The sequence below is a fragment of the Diabrotica undecimpunctata genome, chromosome 3, assembly GCF_040954645.1.
Source record: "Diabrotica undecimpunctata isolate CICGRU chromosome 3, icDiaUnde3, whole genome shotgun sequence".
Lineage (NCBI taxonomy): Eukaryota > Metazoa > Arthropoda > Insecta > Coleoptera > Chrysomelidae > Diabrotica > Diabrotica undecimpunctata.
Genome location: NC_092805.1, coordinates 30,331,987 through 30,350,698, shown reverse-complemented (window position 1 = coordinate 30,350,698; position 18,712 = coordinate 30,331,987). Strand labels below are relative to the sequence as shown.

At 32.4% G+C, this 18,712-nt stretch overlaps 1 protein-coding gene across 1 annotated transcript in view; it reads right to left on the bottom strand.

Moving 5' to 3' along the window:
- Window positions 1-14,420, bottom strand: part of TwdlE (TweedleE) — a 29,777-nt gene extending 15,357 nt beyond the window's left edge. Inside the window, exon 1 of the mRNA XM_072525584.1 lies at window positions 14,318-14,420. Coding sequence (XP_072381685.1) covers window positions 14,318-14,332 — 15 coding nt within the window. The 5' untranslated portion in view covers window positions 14,333-14,420. The remainder of the gene's footprint in view (window positions 1-14,317) is intronic.
- Window positions 14,421-18,712: the final 4,292 nt, after the last annotated feature.

Here is an 18,712-nt window from a genome sequence, read left to right as displayed (position 1 = left end):
AACTTATTTGAAATGGACTCACACAGGCAACACATTCATGATCCTAACATGTTTTCAATACTTTTTGTTAGAGTCCAGGTCTCTGAACCGTTATGTTAGGACTGGAAATTTTATTGTTTTGTAGAGTTTTATCTTTGTATTTCTCGATATAATTGTGGATTTAAGGAGGAGATTGATTCCAAAACGGCATTTGTTGGCCGTGCAAATTCTGCGGTTTATCTCTGCGGTAATATTATTGTCAGTGTTAAGGAGAGCTCCCAGGTATGGAAATTCGTTTACTGATTCGATGGCATCGTTTTCTATAACAAGTGTTGTTGATTTTTATTATTAAACCCATTTTTGTAGCTTATTCTTTTTATGCTACATGCGCCTCTCGTACAGCGTTTTCCGTTCTTTCAACAATATTGATATTATCAGCATAGGCAAGGATTGCACTAATTTATTATATATGGAACCAGTGGTTGTGATTTGTGACATACGTATTACTTTTTCCAGAGCCAGATTGAACAGTATACAGGAGACAGGGCCTCCCTGGCGCAGCCCGTTTTGTTTTAAAAGGTTCAGACAATTCCCCCTGAATTTGTAATCAACATTTAACTTTTTCAAGAGTTAGTTTTAATAAATTTACCAACTGATTAGGTATTCCTAGCTCTTTAATTGCTTTGAACATTTCTCTTCTATTCACAGAGTCGTAGGCTGCCTTATAGTATATAAATATGTGAAAAATTTGTTTCAGGGTTGCAATCTGATGAATTGTCGATTCACCACCTCTGAAACCAGCCTGGTATTTTCGTACTATTCGTTCTGCATATGGTGCCACACGATGACATAGTACTGTGGAAAATATTTTATACGCTACATTTAGAAGCGTAATTTCTCTGTGATTAGAGCATTCAAAGATAACTCTTTTTTGTGTATGGTGCAAAGTATTCCAATATTCCAATCACGGGGGAGGGATTTCTGTGTCCATAGTTCTTTTATAAGCTGCTGTAATACCATTATGGTATCGTGGTCACATTTTTTTTTATATATTTCAGCTGGGAGATTATCTATTTTGGGTGATTTGTTTTTAGTTGTTTTCTGGAGAGAGTTTTTTCCAGAATTTGTGTCATTTCTTTGTAAATATATTTACTTAACCACAAAAAAGGTCTAGTTTTCGTTAGATGTGTTTTTAAGCTTTTTGTTATCTCATAAATTACAAACCCTTTGTACATATATATATATATATATATATATATATATATATATATATATATATTCTAAAAAGAATGATTTACATAATATCTGTGTCTGTGTGTGTAGATCTTAAGCGCAGTGGCATTAAAAACAATTTAAATCAACCCTATTACCCTCCATATAAATCAGACCCTTTGGTATATAGTATTTATACAATACCCAGAGTGCTAACCTTAGGCGCCAGTAATCTAGGTCAAAATGCCTATTGTGCTTATTAAAAACAATTTGAAGCGATCCTTTATGGACACACTTGCATTTTTTATCGTTTTATTCTCACTAAAAGGTTTTTTTAAATACTCGTAAATAATTAGTAGGTATAAATCGTATACTCGTAAATAATCAGCAAATATATAATCGTAATTAAAACGTAATAACTCGTTACGTCGTAAAATATTGCTATGAATTTAAGTCATAAAAATATCTTAAAAAATCTTCCCTTGTTTAAAATCTATATAAAATGCTGGTTCTTTGGCTCAACGCAATCTCTAATATTTAGTAGGACAATTCTCTGGATGCTTTACTATACACAATATCTCGTTCTTAGTAGAACACTTATCTCGAAGCTCTATACGCATTTATTATCATAGTTCTCAGTTCATAGAACCATATTTCGCTTTAGCGCACATCTTGATCTCTCTACGAAAAGAAAAAAAGAATACAGAGATACGTGCAAAAAGCAACAATATAAAAGCACAAAATATCGAAGTAAATGCAAGTAAAGAAGAACATGAAGCTATTGAATCTCTAAAAGAAGATGAGTCCATAATAATCTCATCAGCAGACAAGAGTAATGCAACTGTACATATGGACAAAATTAATACAACGAAAAAAATTCAACAACAGGTCACTAATGCTTAATATAAAACCACAAAAGGATCCAACCAAACTATAAGAGAACAAAATGTACAGAACGCAGAGCTGCATGGCTTCTCCTAAATGATAAAATGTGACAGCAGAAATAGACAAGAAAAACATTAGTATTGTAATTAAATAAAAAATCTAGAAAACCAATCATAATATATTATAATACAAAAACTATAAAAAAAAATATAAAAACCAAAAGACTACTGAAAACAACGGAAATGGAGATATGTTGTAGAATACCTGAAAAATAGAGCTAGATGGAGAAACTAGCAAAATTAAAATCAATGTTGAAGATTTTAATATTTTTACGTCAAGAAGAAGAAAAGATCTAAGGTAACTCCAGAAAAATCACCAGTAAGACACCAGAGTGGGCCGTCCACGAATATTGTAGATTAATAATCTAAGCACGTAAACACAAATAGATATATGAAGATAAAAAACAATATGCCTTGCAAATATAAAAATAATCGGTGAACGGAACACAATTCGTCAAACTTTTCGTGTATGAATTGGTATCAATAGACTGTTATGGCGTTATTTCTGTATGCCTTACGTCTTCGGACAGTCGGGAAGATACAAACTTAAACACGAAAAGCCAGCGAATGTGTCCTGCTATTTCCACTAATCAAGTGTAAACTGCATAAAGCGCCACCTATTTTTGTAGCCTTAAACGAAAACGACTTTTATTTTCTCTCTTTTTAAGCTGTACGAAATGTGTAAAAAAATTTTAGCAAAAGCTTTGCTGAAATTAGTAAATCTTCCTATTGTTAATAATTTGCTGAAATAAGTTGGAAATCTGGAATATTAGAAGTAAACAAGGTAAAGAAAAAGAATTGGAGATGAAGTTTGAACAAACAGGGCTAGATATACTGACAATAACTGAAACTAAGAAAAAAGGAAAAGAAATGGTAAAACCAGAAAATGATATTTTTTATTGAATTTTTGTATTTATAATATAGTGGAATAAAAGAAAAAATGGCGCAACGGCAGAGGTGAGGTGCATAGTGCACACCAGATTAACAGAACAAATAACTAATTGTAAAACCTGGTCATAGGTCTGGCCATACTATCAATTGAGGTGAAAGACAAAAGCAAAAATTAAAAAAAAAATAATTGTATATGGCCAAAACGATCACGACTTGGCTTATAATAAGGATAAATTCTGGAAAGAATTAGCATTGGTCACGGAACAAGCAAAAGGAAATATATATATAGTAGGTGAATATTTTGTATATGTTATATTGTAACAAAAAAAATATGTAAATTTGTTTTATTCTATTCTTATTACTCTTGCGGCCAAAATAAAATATTTTGAGATATTGTATATTTTGTCCTTTTATTTGTTACAAAAAATTATAAATGCATATTTAGCCTGTTTTAAAATACATATTGCGTGAACTCTTTAGACATTTTTAGTCCATATGTTCCAGCTTTTAATCATGAAATACAAAATTGTGTTTCTCGGTGTCTTTGAATTGTTTTCGATATCCCAACATTATTGCTTTCAAATACGTACGTTATAGTATTCTTTAATAATATCCCAGACGAATTCAATCTGAGTGTATTAAGATTCACAAAGGGACAGTCACAATAATTTAGTATCCATAACATCTCTACACTTGATACGTCTCTTATATCGAAGATATTTTAATTTAAGACGAAAATATGTCCACATACTCGTAGAAAGTACCACAATTAAAATTTGAATACTTAGTATTCATAATAAGTACTTATTTCTGCATGAAATATCAAAGCGCTTTCATTATTCGTGAATATTAATAGAATTTTTAATAAGCCCACCAAGGAACAAAAAAGTTTCATTCAATTCCAAACTGGGTTATATGTTGTTGCAAACTTCCTATTAGCAATTACTGAAACTATTAATGGATGACGAATGGTTTTGTAAGAATGGGTTACATCAGTAAGCAAATCGATTTCAGTTAATTGTAAAAATAGAAACAAAATGCATTAAGTATAGTTGTTATTTTAATGGTGAAATTAATGGTTTTAGGCGAAAATATAAAATACTTAGCTTGAAAGATGCATTAACTTTCAAACTCAGTGTATAAAAGTAAATTCATTATTTGGAAAAAGAACTTAAATTTACAACTTTGACACACATTTTTTGCATTTTTCTTTTTAATAATACACTCGACTACAAAATTAATCACATATATTATACCTATATTCACATGTAATAGTCCAGTCGTCAGAGATTTAATTTCTAAAACGTAGACGAACATGATGAACTTTGTTGAGAATGCCAATTTTGGGATGCCAAAAAAAAATGCCACTCATACCACGGAGCGGAATACATCTATTTACCAAGGATATGCTCGCTGTAGAAAAAATGTTTTAAACAAGACATGTAGTTGAGATGATTTTGAATAAAAATGTTAACTAACACTTTTTGTGTAGAATAAACCGTTCTATCTGAAACAACGCTTGAAGCGACCGGCGATTTTAAAAGTCAGTTACGCTCGCGTAATCAATTTTTTAAATAAAATTTGTATCAACTCGACGGTAAAAATTTGATATCTTGTGATCAGATTGTGCTACGACAAAGATCAAAATGTGCTTTAAAGGTGAAGAGTACAGCTTTCTCATGCAATTTTGGCAGTTTATCGCGAATAAAGTCAATTTCTGTAAAACTGTTAAATAAATAAACGTTGCACAATTTTTGCCTTTTTTTACGATCCTCATGAGATCAATAAAATTTATTACTTCCATTGGCCGGCCGCTGTGGAATTTTTATTGTCAGAGCCTAGTTTTCAAAACCCATGGCATGAAATTTCGATTATGAGTTTTGGCAGCAATTATTAGGCATTTGAAATAAACCTAAAAGACTTGAATTTAAACTTTCACGCTACAAACAATCTCACGCAAAGGAAAATACTTTCACGAAGAGGCCATTGGATGTAATTTATATATGAAGTTGTGTTATTTTGAAAAACGTACTTGGGCAATCGAAAAGAAAAGAATGGAAAGAGGATTACAAAAGGTTGCCAACATAGAATATACCAGAAAGGAGAAAATATAACAGTCGTTACTAATGAAGAAATTAAAAAAAAAGTCTGAAATGTACTGAAGAATCAGCGGAAACTGGGGTCATACCTAGAGCTGGAAAAGATGGTCTAGATTTGCGAAATTAGAAAATAGAAAATGATAAATATTTTTAAAAATATCTTTTTTGTATAAAGACATCATTCAAGCAGATTGGCAATCATTTTTTATCAATTCACTACATAATGTAACAAATAGAAGTTTTTCTCACAGATATAAAAAAAGCGGTTTTTAGACTGGATGATCCTATTTGGATAATAAATTGGTATTAAAAAACTGGGAGAAAAAAAAGTAAAAAGAAATTTGAAAATTCACCTGACGTAAAGTAACAACTTGACAATGAAGAAGATATTTGAGATGCTCCGGAAGTCTTCTCTCCCCTAAGTGCCTTCTCTGTTGATGTTGGCGATCAATATGGCAAATTTCTCTTTGTTCTGGGCTTGATGAATTAATTCATTTCCTCTTGTGTGGGTCCCATCTCTGATGTTTCGTAGCCAAGATTTCTTCTTTCGTCCTATGCCCCTTTTACCTTCAATCTTGCCTTCTAATATTACCTGGAGCTGCTCAAATTCCCTATGGCACAGTATGTGCTAGATATGACGTCTTTCTAATTTTGATAGTATTGACCAGATGAGGGCGTGTGTTCATTTCTCTCAGTACTTCTTCATTCGTAGTTCTGCTGGTCCATCTTATTCTTAGCATTCGGCGGTATATCCACATTTCAAATGAATTTAATTTGTTGACGTCATACTGTTTTATTGTCCAGGTCTCACAGCCATATAGTAATAGAGACCACACATAACACTTTAGTGTTCTCAGTTCTCCGGAAGTCTGGTTTGAATAAATTATATCTAAAAACCTTTTTTTAGATATATAAAAAGACTAGATAAGCAGTCTAAAGATGAGAAACAAAACATTATTATCGTTTAAAGCATCAACAGTTTTAAAGTAGGCATGCTGCTTCTCTCTTACCCTGTTTAAAATATAAAATATATGATAAACAGTATAAATAGACATTAAAGAAGACTTGTATATTTTGTTTGTTTTTTTGAAACGAACAGGTAACAATATAAAAGACATACTATTCTTGACTAGAAAGTTGAATGAAAGATACACAAAATAGGTTTCGAAAATAAATAAAAGCTAACCATTTTGTAGTTGGTTAAATACGAGTACTAGAAAATATCACATTTGAAAATGGGGTTATAAATGAATTTCAAGGAATATAAAATATCTAGAAACTATATTGCCGATGATGATAGCACTTAAATGGCATAAACAGGTATAGTGCAACCCATCAGTGAACCATTTTCTCTAGTGTATAAGAACCGTTTTATAGTCAAAAAATGATTTTTTTCACTTTTTATCATTTTTTAATTTGTTTAAAAAAGTAAAACAAAATCACAGTTAGTGTTCAAGAATTTTTTATCAGCTATCGCTCATATACCTTTTAGATCCTTAAAAAATGTTTGTTTTTTACGTGAAATCGATAAGTTGTCACATATAGACTGGGTACAAGAAAACTGACAAGACTAACAACTGCACTGCGCGAAGCAGTAATAAGAACTGTAGGGCCACCGGTATGTATATAGTGATTCGACATGTGCTGTAGTACATGTGCATAAACTTTTCATTAATTTCATTTTAAGCGGTTCCAAGAATGGAGTATCCAATGGAGAATAGCAATAAATCTAGAAAAAACCCAAGCGGTTATCTAAGACAGACCCATCGAATGGCAAAACGAAGCTAAATACCTAGGGAAAACGTTAACGCGATAGTCCAGAAAACAACACTGGCCAGAGCCGCAATATTAGGACTTACAGGAAGAAACATTATACTACCAATAATTGCAACTCTTGCATGGGGACACACAAGTCACAGCAACAAAACGAAGATTCAAGCAGCACACCTAAACAGAGACCTAAAGCAAATAAGGGTACTGGATATGATGGAGGAAGAAGCAAGAACAAAATTCGCTGGGTTAGAAAACCAAAGCGGATCTTGCGAGAGATATTAAGGTATAATATCTACCATAGATGGAAACGCATAAGACCCAAAACGCGCTTACCTTTGGCATGGCAGTATATTTACTAATATTGATTTTATATGTCTCAGACAGCTCTCAATAAAATCTACAAAAAACACAAAAAGGCTTCGACCACCAAAAAAAATTAATAAAACACTAACAAAAGACACAAGCCACAACAATTACTAACAAATCCCAAAACACAGACAAGAGAGGCCCACAACCTTGAGCGCCGAGTTACCGAACTGGGCGTAGTACAGAGTGGATACTCGAGGTACGAGCAAGCAATACAGGTCAATGATAAGTCACTAAAGATAGCGGGAATAGAGCGCCTTACGCTGGCCTGTATTGTTCGGGGTGGGATTTCGTGTGGGAGGCGTTGTACCCAGGACTCCCACATGACAAGCACTTTGCTCATAAGAGAGCCTCTACAGCGCATCAGAGCGCTACCGAGGGGGGAAGGGAAGTAGATGGTCAGGAGCATTTGAACCAGGTGAAGTGATTTCTGTTTACACGATTTAATCCTCCTCCCTTCAATGAATTGTATCACCCTAATGTCATACATAAACGCCCAAATTACAATAGACGATACCATTAGAAAGAGTGGAAAAAATATGCTATTTGGACTGCAATATTAAGGATACTTAAAGCCAGAAGCTCTTTTAACAGCCTAAGGAATATTCTCTGCAACCTATCTTTAAGTATACGCATAAAAATTCTTAGATGTTACGTCTTTAGTGTCCTCCTCTATAAAGTAGAAAGCTGAAGCCTCACAGAAGATGCCATAAAACGATTAGAGGCATTTGAAATGTGGTGTTACCGACATATGTTGAGGGTCTCATATATACACCACACAAGTAACATAACTATCCTCCAGAAAGAACAGAAAATTGGCTTACTTCGGCCACATTATGTACAGTATTTACAGTTGACTTTACAAAGCAAGATTGAGGGTAAGAGAGGCAATTGATTTATTTCGAGCTGCTGTGAATAGAATAAGATGGATCTATGTGGTCGCCAACATTTCTAGAAGATAGAGACCAAGTCTCTCAGACTAGGTTAAGCTATTGCTTGCTTGATATTTTATTCTACATATTTAGACGTCGCCCATTTTCGGTCTTTTGCTTACGCTACCTGTGTCTTTATATAGCCGTGCAGAGTTTGGCCAAGTGTTGGAGAAACTAATATAATTCTAGATAATATAATTCCGAACATTCTTCACAAAATCAGCAATGTATTTTGGAATTGAATGCTACCATATCCTTTCACATCTATATGAAAATATCATTTGCTCTGTGTTGCATATAATTTTTCCACATAAATTTTATTCAGTTTGCACTGATTTCCTTCCAATTTTTCTCAAAGTATGTTTTTTCTATGAGAAAACAGCATTTCATAACGCAAATAACAGATTTGCACTAACATTTCTATATTATTTAGCAACTAAGCATGCATAAACATATAATAGTAATTTACGACAGCAATAAATCATAGTCATAAATAATTTTAAACGCCATAAAGAGTCCAATTCATACATTAATGATCTATTACTTTTCAAATATATAGGGACTTCCATTTTATTATTCACATAAACATTAATCAATAACCTTTCTCTCTTATTAAAGTTAGGAACGTATTATATATTGGTTGTAAAAAGTTTATTGTGTATAGATAATTAATAGGTAATAAGACATAATAAGTAGCAAGCATTCATAAATTAATATTTAGGGTGATAGAGAATGTATTTTAACCTTTAATGCTGCTTTTAAATAGGTTTATAAGACACAGAAGTATAGAAATACTTAGGTTTTTATGATTTTGACTTTTAAATATTTTTAAACTATAAAATTTCTTTAATGCTATCTCTCAAGGACTGCTGCATGAGCTGATTGTGAATTACAATGAAAATACAGTGACGCATTAACTGCGCGTGCGTAGATCTTTGACTGCTAGAGTTCGAATAACTTTCAAATTTAAAAGTTAAAGTCATAAAAGCACTACAAAAAACTTGACGCAAAGTGAACAGGAGTATATTGTTTAAGTAACATGATCTTTAAGAATTATATATAACTGAGCTATGAAACAATGCTATGACATAGCAAATTCAGGAAAATAGAGATACACAGTATAGGGAGGTATATGAGGTACAACTCGAATATTTTTATAAGACCAGTAGTCCAGGATATGATGGTTTTTTGCTCAAAATATTTTTTGTATGCATGGACTTTCTTAAAATTTTGACAGTACGAAGAAAATATCTCAAAGATCAAAATCTAGCCTATGTCAATATGTGCTTTTCGTCTTCGACAAAAATTTTCCTTAGAGTTTTGTCGAAAAGTCAGTATTTTTAGAATTATTCGTGACTGAAAGTTCACAAATCACACGTCAAAAGAGCATGTTTTTCAACGATTTTTCGCAACTAACTCCAAAAATTTAAATTTTTTTGGGAAAACTGTTTGGATATAAAACGAAGCTTATAAAACAAAGGTACTAGTTTTTTCTTATTACCGTAAAATTAATATTACTAATTGATAATTAATATTAAAATTATGGCTGTTCGAAACTAGAATTTTATTCATCGAATACAAAAATCCAAATATATGATCTTGAATAACCGGAAAACGGTAAGTTTTTCAAGGAAAACTCATTTAAACTTTTTTAAATATCTTACAAAATCCTTTAAAATGACCACTGGTAAAAGTGATTTGCACGAAATTTAAGGTAAGTTATAACTAAAATAAAGTCCGCTTCTAGTTTTTGTGACGCAGAAAGTAACAAACTCACCGCGCCAAAACCACCATTGCTGAAAATACTCGTACATATATTATATTCTGAAAGTTTAACTGGTTTAGACGGTTTAGTTTTGAAAAAATCGGAGTTTAAAGAATGGACAATGTTTTTGGAATTTCTCAAAAATCTTCTTTTTTCTTAAAATCACAATAAAAAAACAGTTTGTTTTTACTTAAGATTTTTTTTATTTCTATAAATTAAAAATTTAATGAGATATGAGTGTTTAAAGGTTGTATTCGCATGCTTTTAGCGCCATCTTCAAGCCATACACCACTTTGTAGTTTATTTTAAAAGCTACAAAGTGGTATATATTAAATAAATTTTTTTCAACCCTTTAGTTTTAAAAAATATTGCACTGAAAGTGCTAAATATTAACTTTTCGAAAAAAACTCTTGTCTCAAAATTCACTATTTTTTAGCTTCTACTATAACTTTTTATAACAATTTTCCACCCCATGGTTGGGGTGGTAACTACCCCATAGGAAAAGCACATATTGACATAAGTTAAATTTTGATCTTTGAGCTATTTTTTAACTACTGTCAAAATTTCAAGCAAATCGATGCACATAAAAAAATTCAGAGGTTTTCTACTATTTTTTTTTTGTCAAATTCTTGACTACAGGGTTTTCCAGCTTAATATACTGACGATACTATATATTCTACTAAAATTAACGGAAGATGAAATAAAAATGATTAAAAACACTGATGAAAACGTTATCAAAAATAGTGAAAAATACAAACAATTATGAACTGCACTGATTGAAGACCATTGTAGGTAAAGCAAATGGTACACAATAGTATTATTTCCAAACTATTGTCTAGAACATTATATTTTTTAAGTATCTCCGAAGTGGGACCATTCAAAAGTCTTATAGCTCAACTTCTCCTTTTAAACCGTAGAAGGTACTTTCTGGTGGCCAGTATGCTTACCAGCCACTGTAGACTCAGGCGGCACCTTCATCTGCTTGGATTGGCAGATAGCCCATGGTGCTGTCTTCATAGCAAATGGTGCCGTCTTTGTAATGAGGAGGAGGAAACCTCCTCACATATCCTCTGGAAATGCCCGGCACTGGCCTAACAGAGGTCGCAGATCCTGGGTTCGACCTTTATGCAAACGAGTGAAATGATGGAGTTATCCTTAAAGAGACTTATGGCTTTCTGTGAGGCCACAGAAAGGCCACTTTCCGGTAGGAAGGGCTCAGACTTGAAGCCTTCGCTGACTACTGCAGATATGGTAGCACTGAATAGCCTAGGTCCCAGAAATGTCGAAGAATAGGTCATTATGGGCCTATTCCGTATGATAGGGGTGATACAATGGACCCGTCAAAGGAGGTCTGTGTGTCTGAAGGGCTCATAAATGGATCCTGTTCCGATCTACCCTTACCATAATCATAAAGTGTCTTTGAAAGATACGAAATAAATGCGCTTAACCTAGTGTAACTAGAGTAACTGAAAACAAGACGCCACAATTCACCCAAAAGATTTATTGCTTCAGCGAACTGAGTTGCACTAAAGGCCTCAAAGCCTACAGCTTATACAACTTATTCGTATTTGCAAACAAGCCCTTAAACAACTAGCATTACGGGAGAAAGTAATTTAGCTGTAAGTGCCAGAACATAAAGGAATTGTTGGTAATGCGATTGCTGATAATCTTAGTAAAGAAGGAGCTAATATCATTCCCTTTATCAGACTAAAGTCTTTTTGCGGTATATTAAGGCAAGCAAAAATGTTATGCTACGAAAAAATACTCTTGAAGCTTGGGACGACTAAACTCAGAGTAATCATAGGTGTTCTCAAACAACTGCTTCTCAACTGCAGGGAAATTTTTCGCCAATGCCATAAGTATCTTTAGAAAATAGAAACACTAAATTTAAATATATGGGAATAACTTAAAATATCGCAGAAATACCAAAAAATACTAAAGAATCATTATTAGGTACACAAACCAAAAATCAAGACATATAGAATGATATTCATACACGTTATTGCCTATGTAGGCAGCAAAAACAACGTGCCTAACTAACAAAGATAAGGACAAATTAATAATTCTGAGCAGAAATATTTTCAGTAGAGTGTTGGTACTAAACAGAACTCAAGAAAGACAATTAAGTATATTCAATAAAGAAATTAGAATCTCAGTAAACTTAGAAGATATCATTCACCATAAGGATCTAACGTTGAAACGATTCGGTTTTAGCCAAACAAGAGAAGATGAACTCAACAGAAATATTAAAATAGAAACCAAAAGCTTCAAGATTTTTATTAAGATCAAAAATCAGATGAGAATAACAGGTTTGAGATAGTATTAAAAGTATAAGTTCTCTAAACTGGAAGAAAAAGTAGAAAACAAAAGAAACTGGGAGTCAATTAGAAGTTGAGTGATATCAAGTAAGAATTTTGCGCGCACAAATCGTATCACAAGAGCCCACGAATGGCCGATACAGGGGTTTCAGAAAAAATTACTTCTGCTCATGATTTTAACCTTAAAAATTACTATGAAACACAAAAAAACCTTGCTATGCTATCTCCATTAATAGGATCTGATATAATTAGTTTTTTTGATATATTTAGTCTGTAATATTTAGTTTGTGGTCATCTTTTTTAAAAAATGTAAACCGTGTATCCTCGATATATTTGCTTTTTTATTAGCCTCTTCAAGTCGGTTTTATTTCAACATGGGTTTTTTTAAAGATGGTCATTAAATTTTACTAAATCGTATCTTGTTCGGATAAGGACACCCAAATGTTAAAATAACGAGTTTATTTTATAATATAATAATACTTTATTTCCAACGAGATATTCGAAAATAAGAAACATTGGTTTCAGAGATATGAAGAACTTGAAAAATTACAAACTAAGAAGCTATAAAAAGAAGAAGAAATAATCATTCGGCAATAATAAATGATGAAAACAGCGCTAAACAAAATTAATGCACAAAAGTGTAAATACAGTTAAAATGCTGTGGACACATTCAATAATGAAACTTCAAGTGTTAAATGCTTTCATAAATTGTTTAAGTAAAACACAAAGGTAAATCATGTGAAAGTATTAAAGATAGTGGCAAGAGAAGAAAAATATTAATGGTAGTGATAATTTGTATATAATTTTTTACATTGTTCGTTTCCTCAAAATATTTTGCCACCCCTAATTTAAAAAAATGATTATAATATAACACAATATTTTTTATAGTCTTTGCATCGTAGTAGACTAAAACACTGAGAGATTAACTAGCCAATAACAATGTCAAAATTTATGGAATCTTTTTTTGTAGATTTGGATAAACGATTAGCGAATTTTTTGTAAAAATGAAATAGGACGATAAACATAAAACATAATGAAAGTAATACTGCAAAGAACTGTAAAATGGGCCATACGGGCAAATAAAGTAAATATTTCAATTGCTGTGTGTAATTTCTGCTGTAAACCTGTATAAATAAGAGATATACTATAAAAAATATGTCAAAATTTTAATATGAGGGTATTCTTCACTTTCTTTATAATATATTTTGGAACCCCCTTCCGATGTTAAAGCCAAAAAGTCAAATAAAGAATTTATTTAATAATTCTTCTTTATTCTAAAAATACTTTTGATAATAAAATAATAATAGAATCTTTACTAAAATATAAGCAAAATAATGTGCCCTAATCAATGTTTTAATAATTCAGTAATAAAATAATTGCAAATCCTAAATAAAACTGAATATAACGATTGTGTGCTTGTAATATTTAGTTCCCTGTATAATATTCTCGTTTCTCCACTTTCATAAGGATTTTTTTATGTAATGGCGTGAGATTAAATTTAACTGTCTTCTTTAAAAAAATTAATATGAAATTTTTTGTCAAACTATAATAATGTCAACTGGTAATAATTTGACGTACAAAATTTGATATTGTGAACTAGTTATATTCTACTGAATTTAGCGTCACATTAAACTCACACAGTTATTCGTGCATTTAAATGTTATAAATATATACATTTCAACCCCAAGTGAATATTTTTTAAAAAATTAGACTGTTAAGGACAAGTTTTTGTATTTAAATAATTTTACCGGTAACCTCAAAACAAAATAACTTTTAGTAGACAAATTCTGACCAAAGATCAATTAGTTTTAAAATAGAAAAAAAATTTGCAATGTGGTGCCTTGAATATATGATTTTAGATTATTTAAAAAACCAAAGAATATAGGTTTTACCGCCCTTTTGACAGTTTGAAATGGTTATAAAACCTACACCATAATTATAAGAAAATAATCCATAAGCCACTGCACAGATCACTGTCCAAAATATCACGCCACTTTCACTAGTTGTCCCCCAAAAAATAACCCCTGAAAATACCTACCACAAGAACGATCATCTTTGAATTGCAGGGGCTGGGAACTACCACCGATGAGTACTGAACTACTGAATGAAAATTTTGAAGATTTTCTATTTATATCAATGAGGCAAAAGGGCGCCTGGTGTCTACGGCCTAGAGGAAAGGAAGGGGTTACGATCGTGAGTTGCCCCACTCTGATCATAAAAAAAGCGTCTAAAGGAAGATGTTCTATAAGTGCGGTGAGGTAAAAGTGTTGCTACAACCTTGCCTCGGGTTGCGTTTATTAATTTTGTATAGTTTGTTGGTTAATGCGTGAGGTATGCAGTCCACAGAGACGGAATCAGATCATTTTTTATACATTAAAAGGTTATTAAAACTCTAATGACTTATCCTTCAAAATAACGAAAAATGTAAAATAATTGTTAGAAACTATACATTTTCCCACTATTTTAGTGAGTGTCGAATTAAAATTGACACTTACTTATTATTTCTCTTTCTCAAAATTCTTTATACTTTTCAGTGGTGTCTGAAGCGTGTTCTCCTGGTTTATGGTGGTTTATTCTCCTCTATCCATCTCTTCCAGTTTTTCCAGACTTTCGACATTTTTTTCAGTTTTTTCATTTTTTTTCAGAAGTTTTTTTCTTTTTTATCTAGTTCCATTCATATTTCCTCGGCCTTCTATTTCTTTTCAAGTGATACTTTTTGAAGTCCATCATTTACTTTGTTATTCTCTCTTCTTCTTCTTGCTGCTTGTTCATTGGCAAATTGATATCTGTATGGAAGGTTGTCACTCCATCTTTTGCTATTTTGACCAGACCCATTTTGCTTATGTGGTTACTCCATCTTGTTTTCTGTTTGGTGTTTATTCGTTTATACACTGTACGTTACATTTTCTTCTAATGTCTTCACCCCCCTTTCGATCTTTCAGTATATTTATTGTAATTTTTCTCCGTATTTCCATCTCTTTCATTTTCAGTAGTCTTTGTGTTGTGACTGTGTTGGATATTGTTTCTGATGCATATGTCATTATTGGTCTTACACTGGCATTATAGATTCTTGACTTCATTTCAGTGTTAATATGTCGGTTTCGCCATATAGTGTTATTAAGGCATCCTGCCAATCTATTTGCTTTTTGTACTTGATCTCTCACTTTTTTGTCTAGGTACTCATTTATATCCATTACTTGTTTAGTAATTACCTCATCGATTTTTATTTTATGGCTGATTGGTTCTTGCTGATTACTATTGTGATAGTTTTCTGAGTTGAGATTGTCATATTAAATTCTTTTACCCTTTTGTTAAATCTGCGGACCAATCTTTGCAGACTGTCTTCATCTTGGGCTATTAATATTGTGTCGTCTGCGTAACTTCTTCTTCTTCTTCTTCTTCTTTAGCCTTAAATAATCCAACTTTGGACATAGGCCTCCCCCAAATCGATCAAGTGTTTTCTATTTTGCGCCAGTTGCTTCCAGTTGTACCCTCCGATCTTCTTAATGTCATCAGCCCATCTCATTTGTGGTCTTCCTCTGCTTCTCTTTTCTAACCATGGTCTCCATTGTTGTATTTCGTTCCATCTTTTATCCTTCAGTCGGGCATTGTGTCCTGCGAAGCTCCATTTTAATTTGGCAGCATGTTCTCCTGCGTATTTTACTTTGCTTTTGCTTCCAATCCATTTGTTTGTTTTTTGTCTATAAGTCTCACCCCGAACATTGATCTTTCCGTGGCTCTTTGTACCTTTACTTTTTTATCCATATTAGACTTGGTGACTGTTCACACGTCTGTGAACCATACGTGAGTATAGGGACGATACACTGATCTTAACTTCTGGTTTTCAAATATTGTTCTATTTTAGTGCTTTTCAATATCCAACTCAGTTTTCCAAATCCTGCCCACGCTAACCTTATTCTTCTGGTAATTTCGGTAGTTTGATTTTCTTTGTTAACTTTCATTATCTGTCCCAGGTAGATGTATTCGCTTACTGTTTCTAAATTTATGACGTTCAACGTTATTTCTCTAATCTTCGGTGTATTTGTCATAATTTTTTTTTTCCAAATTTACCTTAAGACCTACTTTTTCCGAATCTTGATATAGTTGCGTCATCATGGTCTGTAGTTCTTTAAAAGGTGTAGCGAATATTACAATGTCATCAGCGTATCTCAAATTACTCAGTTTTCTTCTATTAACATTTATTCCTTTATCTGCCCAGTTAATGTCTTTGAACACGTTTTCCAGTCCAAGTGTGAATAGCTTTGGTGAGATAACATCTCCCTGGCGAACTCCTCTGTTGATTGGTATAGCTTTAGTTTTCGCATCTATTTGTATTTTCATTGTAGCTTTCTTGTAAATATTATGTATCAGCATTCTGTATCGGGAGTCTATCCTGCAGTTGTTCATAGCTTCCTCTATTGCTCAAAGTTCTGTGGAATCGAATGCGTTTTCATAATCAACGAAGCCAATGTATACATTTAAGTGATATTCATTGGCTTTCTCTATTAGCGTTCTGAATGTAAGAAGATGATCCGCTGTACTGTAACCCTTTCGGAATCCTGCCTGCTCCACCGGTTGATAGCTATCGAGCTTCGACGTTAACCGGTTAGTTATTACCCTCATAATTAGTTTGTACATTTGGGACAGCAGAGAGATTAGCCTATAATTCTTCATATCTCCCCTGTCTCCTTTTTTGAAGAGAAGTATTGTCAAACTTTCATTCTAATCATCTGGGACTTCTCCTCTTAGAAGACATTCGTTGAAAAAAATTTTCAATCCTTCGAGAATAATTTCACTCCCCTCCTTTAACATTTCTACAACTATTCCATCTGGACCCGGAGTCTTATTGTTCTTTAGTTGTGCTATGGCTTATTTTATTTCGAAGAATTCTATGTTAGGGAGTATTTCTGAGTTGACATTCGTTATCTTTCTCTTAGGATCTTCCTTTGCAGTGTTATCTGGATTCTTGTTTGAGGAATATAAATCACGGTAAAATGTTTGAGTAACTTTTGGGATTTCGTTCTTTTCTCTTATTTGTTTTTCATCTTTATCCTTCAATAATATTATTATAGGCTTTCTTAAGTTTGATCTTAATCATTTTAGGCCTCGGTTCTTTTCTATTATTTTTTCTACCTTGTTTTCATTTTCGATCCTTAAATCTTCTTTTACTCCCATCCCATTTTGGTTTGATCTATCTGATTAAAAGAGTGTTGCATGTCTGCGTAACAGAGTGTATTATTTCTTTGTTTCCCATTCTGTATCCTTTTCCTTTGATGATACTTATGACGATTTCATTCAATGGCTCTATCAAGTCAATCAGACACAGAAATGCTGGTCTATTATATTAAGTGATTTCTAAGTAATTGGCTTTTTGACAAATACTGCATCTGTACACAATCTTTCAGTACGAAGATGTTTATTTGATGATTAGTGTATGTTTGATCTTCTGTGAAAAGGCTTTGTAGTCTAGTAGGCAGACACTTCCATTACATTCAGAATTGTGCATCGTGTCGGCCAGATAACCAGGTGGGCTAGGCGGACAAATCGCATTCATTTCACTGTGGATGATCTTATGGATCGATGGTTCAAATCCTGACCAGAAAAAAAAGCTAACATAGTAGTTTAAAATCTAATAAATCTGTTACTTTGTCTAGAATACGCTGGTGTATCAGATCGATCTATGGATAAGCATTACAACAAGATATGAAAGCTTAGGCCTCTATGTAGGAATAGTAAACTTTTTGCATAGTTTTTTGGGGTTCCAAAATTAAATATGAATTATTAATTATTTAATTATTCTCAGTAAAATTCAGCTGGTTCTTATGATTTTTAAAGGTTTAGTAACATTTTCGTCCCTGACAACTGGAGTATAAATAATTTATTTATTTATAACACTATAACTAAAGAATCTTTGGGATTTGGTTTTTTTGTTTTTGTTTCTTATTTTTTGGTTTTTAGACTTATCTGCTCGAGTTACATCGTATTAATAAAATAACAAAGAAAATTGCTCCTAGAAAAACCGAGAAAATACATTTTTTTACTTATACCGTTTTTGAACTTTAAAATTAAATTTTCTTCAACCTAATTTTCTGGTATTTTTCACGAGCAAAACCGATGTTTTTTATTATTATAATATATTTAATAAATATCATGAGGATATTAAAATTCTTGTCGACAAAGACCTCCGAAAGAAAAAGGTAACGGTTCAAGTATTATCATACTATTATTTATAAGTTCGTCACAAATGGCGGTCAACTTTGACCGGTTGTATCTAAGGAACCAATGCTCGTAATTTAACATTTTTTCTTTTAAAATAAGCATCTTGCCGAGTGTTTTTCAAAGCCATTTTCTGAATTAATTTAAGTTAATAATTACCCCATTAGGGATAATAATTGGTAAAACCAAAATTTTCTGAATCCGCAAGTTAACCTGT